Source organism: Octopus bimaculoides, unplaced genomic scaffold (assembly GCF_001194135.2).
Source record: "Octopus bimaculoides isolate UCB-OBI-ISO-001 unplaced genomic scaffold, ASM119413v2 Scaffold_151318, whole genome shotgun sequence".
Classification (NCBI taxonomy): domain Eukaryota; kingdom Metazoa; phylum Mollusca; class Cephalopoda; order Octopoda; family Octopodidae; genus Octopus; species Octopus bimaculoides.
In genome coordinates this window covers 929-7,362 of record NW_026325767.1, presented here as the reverse complement: position 1 = coordinate 7,362, position 6,434 = coordinate 929, and the positions used below count along the sequence as shown (strand labels likewise).

Below are 6,434 nucleotides of genomic sequence, written 5' to 3'. Positions count from 1 at the left end.
CGAGGTAGTTTGCAAGAGGGTGTCATAGAATTGGTCTTTCAGACCATCTGGTAGCCCAGGTTGAGGTGCATAGGCTGAGATGACAGTAGCTAATCTATGATGAAGCACTAGTCTGATCTTAAGTACTCTGTCACTTACTCTAACGACCTCGATTACCTTATCCACCCATTTCTCCGCTAGAAGTATTCCTACGCCCCCGAATAATCAGTAATAATATAAAGTTTGAATTCTAAAAAGTTAAACATGGATGTTCTGTTAGAACAAAATTTACTGCAGTAGTTATACCACGAGAGAAACACTGATGTTGGTCTTTGGTGCAGCAATATATACAAGAGTGCATTTTGCACCAAAAGCCAATATGAGAATTTCTCTCTCATCGTAACTACCACAGTATAGTTTGTTCTACTAGAACATCTATGTTTAAGTGGGGATAAATATTACATTGCAGTATGAATACTGCTTCTGTCGCTAATATATATATATATATTTTACTATATTCATTATTATTTTCTAAATTAATTGTAGTAAAGAGGGCATATTTCAATAGAAATAATGGTAACAAAAAGGCTCAAATAAATGTGTGATGGCCACAGATTGGCTCAGAGAAAATAACAGAGGCAACAATAAACCAATGAAACTAAGTGTGTACTAACACTTTTGAAGATCTTTCCAGAAATCCTGCGATGAACCACATTGCAGTTGGTGAGATGATTCACCGATGAATCTTCCAGAAGGCTTATCACACTGCTTGAAACATACCGAAGCTGTTTTAAAGTATATTCATTGTGTAGGTCCTGGTGTACTAGAGATACGACTTGGCCAATAGAAACATCTGGAAATATACAAGAGTACAAATCACTATCATAATAAATGACATCTAATTATCGTCTTTATCTAACGTCCGTTTTTCCATGCTGGCATGGGTGGAATGGTTTGGCAGAAGCTGGCCAGCTGAAGAGCTACCCAGGCTCCATGTCACTTTTTGCATGGTTTCTTATTTCTTTACTGCCCACAAGGGGCTAAACATAGAGGGATTAAGTCGATTACATCGACCCCAGTGTGTAACTGGTACTTAATTTGTTGACCTCGAAAGGATGAAAGGCAAAGTCGACCTCGGCGGAATTTGAACTCAGAACGTACAGACAGACAAGATACTGCTAAGCGTTTCGCCCGGCGTGCTAACATTTCTGCCAGCTCACCGCCTTATTGCATGGTTTCTATGACTGGATGCCCTTCCTAATATCAACCACTTTACAGAGTGTACTGAGTGCTTTTACACAGCACAGGTGCTTTTTATGTGACCCCAGTATGAATGCTTTTTCCATGTCACTGACATGGGTTCTTTTTATGTAGCACCAGCACCCACCTTATCAATCTCTTGTCAAACTGTTAAGTCATAAGATATAGACAAAGATACATACAAACATGCATACACACATGTATTTGACAAGCTTCTATTGTTTCCTTCTACTGATTTCTGTCACAAGGCATTGGTTAAACCAGGACCTTAGTAAAAAAAAACAAAAACACTTGTCCAAGACGCCATGCAACAGGACTGAACCTGGAACCACATAGTTGCAAAGCCAACTTCTTCACCACACAGCCATGTATTGGGTTTGGCAAATAAATCCCATTTTTCCATCATTTATTTCAATCTTTTCCAATGCTATTTGAATACGTATGAAAAATATTTATTTCATAGTGTTTCATGGGTTTTTTAGTAACTCTATTCTTCTTCTACAACTTTTGTTTATTGTTTTTGAAATTTGAATAAAATTTACTTCTTTTCAGAGACATATGACAATGGAGTACCAAACAGAAAGAATTTACTTGACAACCTAAGTGTTGCCCCCTAAAGACAGCAGACCAAGTATAGACCCCGATAGACAGCAGACCAAATGTTGACCCCTATAGACAGCAGACCAAATGTTGACTCCTATAGACAAAAATGTCCCTTTCCTGTCACTAGACCTGAACTGTCTCAATGGCCAAAACATTTAACTCCTTCTGACTCAGTACACCTAACAGTAAGTAGATAAGGGTTGAGTCAACAAGAGAACCTCTTTGTGGTCATTCAACAGGGGCATCATCATCATCACCATCATCATTTAACGTTTGCTTTCCATGCTAGCATGGGTTGGACAATTTAACTGAGGACTGGCAAGCCAGAAGGCTGCACCAGGCTCCAATCTGATCTGGCAGAGTTTCTACAGCTGGATGCCCTTCCTAACGCCAACCACTCCAAGAGTGTAGTGGGTGCTTTTACGTGCCACCGGCATGAGGGCCAGTCACACGGCACTGGCAACGGCCACACTTAAAAATGTGTTTTTTACGTGCCACCTGCACGGGAGCCAGTCCAGCGGCGGAACAAATTGACTGCAATACTAATTTTAAGCCTTGCTTGCTTCATGCTCTTGCTTGATGGGGGTGAGGGTTGTCCAAGGTTAATGGTCCCAGAGATGTCATCATGCATAGAGCCGACTAGATCCACCAGTGCTCTCCAATGCTGGCAGTCCTGTGCCACCCCTCTGTGTCCTCCAAGGTGATGTCCAGAATTTTAAGCCTGGTTCTTATTTTATCAGTCTTTTCTTGTCAAACTGGTAAGTTACAGAGATGTAAACAAACTAACAGAGTTGTCAAGTAGTGGAGACACACACACACATGCATGCACATACACACATGTGCAATGAATTTCCACACAGTTTCCATCCACCAAATACATTCACAAGACCTTATTTTATCACGGAGCTCATGGCACTGCACAGTAGGACTGAACTCAAAACCATATGGTTGCAAAATGAGCTTCTTAACCACTCAGCCATACACATGTACTTACCCGGAAATGGTGACGAATGTCTGTTTCCTAATTTCTCTAAGAACTGGCAGGTATAAGCTGGAGACCGATGAATTATCAAGCTGGTTAGAGAACAAATGACAACGGCAACATTGTGAACTGAACTGGTGATCTTGCACTGGAGAAAATCAATGAAATCTGTGCTTGTAACTGTAATATCTGCATTGCCTAACCAGTTTAGGGGATCAGAGTATAGGTTGTGATAGATACATCTGGAACAATGGAAAATGATAAATTATTGACTTCTTTTGAGAAAGTTCAAGAAAAAAAAAACATCCTTCTCATCATCGTCTTAATGTCCACTTTTCCATACTTACATGGGCTGGATGAAATTTGTTGTGTATTTTCTACAGCAGGATGCCCTTCCTGTCACCAACCTTTACTTGTTTCCAAGTAAGGTTATATTTCCCCCATGAGTAGGGATGTTTTTACAGTTGCTCGTGCTTGGGAATTCAGCCAGAAAGCGTAATGATTGTTGCTTCTGACAGGACACTATGGAGGAAGTGCCTGAGGATTCTAACCCTATAACCCTCCCACAAAGTGGATGGCTGGATAGCCATACAGTTTTATCAGTATAAAATCTTTTCAAATTGAGCCAATTATTCACTCAGTAGTAAGAGACTGTATTTGATGAATACAACACGAAACACACTATTTGATCATTGCCAGTGCCACCGAACTGGCTCCTGTGCAGGTGGCACGTAAAATACACCATTTTGAGCGTGGCCGTTGCCAGTACTGCCTGACTGGCCCTCATGCCGGTGGCACATAAAAGCACTCACTGCACTCTCGGAGTGGTTGGTGTTAGAAAGGGAATCCAGCTGTAGAAACTCTGCCAAATCAGATTGGAGCCTGGTGTAGCCATCTGGTTTGCCAGTCCTCAGTCAAATCGTCCAACCCATGCTAGCATGGAAAGCGGACCTTAAACAACGATGATGATGATGACTATTGTACACTATGCCAGTACATGCAGCTCGTTATCAGAACAACTGCTTTGATTAAATGGTAAGCAAGAATAGCAGACAATTAGATAATTCTGATCTGGGTTTAACCCTGCTGATACCAACTTACCTAATTCCAACCTCTGGTTCTACGATACTAACTCCATTGTTTCAAAGGGATCTTAACAAAATCATCTATCAAAATCATAAATGCTAATTTATGTCCTAAACAGCAGCTTAATAATGGCAAAGTTCATCATCATTGTCGTTTAACGTCTGCTTTCCATGCAAGCATGGGTTGGACGATTTGACTGAGGACTGGTGGACCAGGAGGCGACACCAGACTCCAATCTGATTTGGCAGAGTTTCTACAGCTGGATGCCCTTCCTAACACCAATCACTCTGAGAGTGTAGTGGGTGCTTTTACGTGCCACCGGCACGAGGGCCAATCACACGGTACTGGCGACGGCCACGCTCAAAATGGTGTATTTTACGTGTCACCTGCACAGGAGCCAGTCCATCAGCACTGGCAACGATCTCGCTCAAATGTCTTTTAACGTGCCACTGGCACAAGTGCTAGGGAGGCGACATTGGTAACGATCAACAGCCACGCTCGAAATAGTGTATTTTACGTGTCTATTATTCTAAATTCTTCATCTCTTTCAAATTTTGGCATATGTCCAGCAATTTCAGGGAAGGTGTTAAATCAGTTAAATCAATCCTGAAACTGGTACTTATTTTATCAACCCTGAAAGGACAAAAGGCAAAGTTGACCTTGGCAAAATTTGAACTCAAAATGTAAAAACAGAGAGAGTGCCACTAATCATTTTGCTCGGTGTGCTAACGATTTTGTCTGTCTGCTGCCATATATTTCAAAATTAATTGAAACGAGCACTCAGAGAGCGCAATCCTCCACCAAAGCAACACCAACGTCCTCTCAACAATTAGCCGGATATGATTTTTAAAATGAGAATATCTGAAATAAACTCGACTGCTCTCACAAACAAGAATACTAAAAATGAACCCAACCACTCTCAAAAATTAAGCAAAGAAACTGGAAAAATAATCCAGAATCCTTGCCTGGTGCCTGATCGATCCCAATGATAGTCATGGAATGTGAAGGTGGGTGTGCAGGCAATATTTGTAATGCTGTGTGTGTGTGTTGTCTGCAGTGGTAACAGGGACAGTTTTCTCTATGAAGGCTTATTTTAGTCTATCCACTGATATAATGTCTTTACGACCATTAAGGTCTATAGTGAAAAATTTATCCGTGTAAGAAAGAAAACAGAAAGGATCTGCATACAGTGCTGTAAACAGAAGTTTAACATCATTGCGCACAAAAATGTAAGTCCAAGAAGTAAAGCTTCCTTTAAGGCAGAGCTAGAAGTGCAATTGTCAAGTAGGTAACAGGTTTTAAACAGAAGCGATATATTCAAAATTGGTAAAACTAAAAATTGTCGAGGATAAATTAAATTTATTGTTACTGAATATGTTAGTGTTACTTAATTTCTAAACAGTTTCACTGCCGTTTGTTTATGTAGTTTGATTTCTTTATCTATCAGTTTCTACTAAGATTAGAGACGCGAGGAAAATTAATAATAGTGAAACGAAAATAAAACTTTGGAAACAGCAATGCCACCATAGCTTATGTGGAAACCATGAGCGTGGTTTGAAGGGACATAATCAGAAAAAGACCTGAAAGAACGTAAGATCGTAATACTTCAGGCAAAGTAAAGTAAATATAACAAATAATCCAGAATCCTTGTCTGGTACTGGATCAATCCCAAAATCTAATCAGTTTGTGCCAGTCATGAGGCCAAACATCCCTGAAAGTTTCATTCAAATCCATCCAGCAGTTCTTGAGATATCTTGTCTACAGACAAACAGACAAACAAACACAACTGAAAACAATACCTCCGCCTTCACTAAAGCAGAATATTTCGATGGAAATATGGTAAGGGCAAGGGAGAAAACCCATTTCATCAACTGTAATAATTTGACTGGCTACCCTCTTGATGAGTTGCAGAAAATCACTTCTGACAAATGTAAAGTAACACACGTACCTTGGTATATTTTCTTCCGGGATGATGTTCCTTAAACATTCAGCACTCGGATCAAGAAGCAGCACATGAACTTGCTCATATCTAATAATAATAATAATAATAATAATAAAGAATGTGAGGGGAAAGGATATAGTTGAGTAGAATGAATACCAGTATACAACTGGTATTTACTGTATTAGTTCCGAAGAGATGAAGGGTTAAGTTAGACATTTTCTATTCTTTTATGATTTCATTTATTGGACTGTGGCCATGCTGGGGCACTGGGCATGAGAGTTTTAGTCAAGTGTATCAAACCCCAATGCTTTATCTGCTACTTGTTTCATTCTCTTCAGAAGATGTAAAATATAAGCCATGAATAATAAACACACTCTTATGAAACTACCCGTCCATCCCTGATCCACAGTCTGTATCCTCTCTTACACTCATCTTGCATCTTGAGATGCTCTGTCATCTCGTCGTCATTAGCTCTACCTTTATATAATTCCCACCCACCTTTATATAATTTGTATCACTTTTATAGTAAGACATCTGTGCTTGTCCCTCAATAATACTTTAGTCTCTCAGTACTTGGCATAA

General features: G+C 40.0%; 1 protein-coding gene across 1 annotated transcript in view; it reads right to left on the bottom strand.

The window, feature by feature from the left end:
* Window positions 1-6,025, bottom strand: part of LOC106881229 (elongator complex protein 5) — a gene marked incomplete at its 5' end in the record, with an annotated part of 13,132 nt that extends 7,107 nt beyond the window's left edge. The window contains 3 exons of the mRNA XM_014931538.2: window positions 654-832; window positions 2,837-3,066; window positions 5,859-6,025. Coding sequence (XP_014787024.2) covers window positions 654-832; window positions 2,837-3,066; window positions 5,859-6,025 — 576 coding nt within the window. The remainder of the gene's footprint in view (window positions 1-653; window positions 833-2,836; window positions 3,067-5,858) is intronic.
* Between the last annotated feature and the right edge of the window lie 409 nt (window positions 6,026-6,434).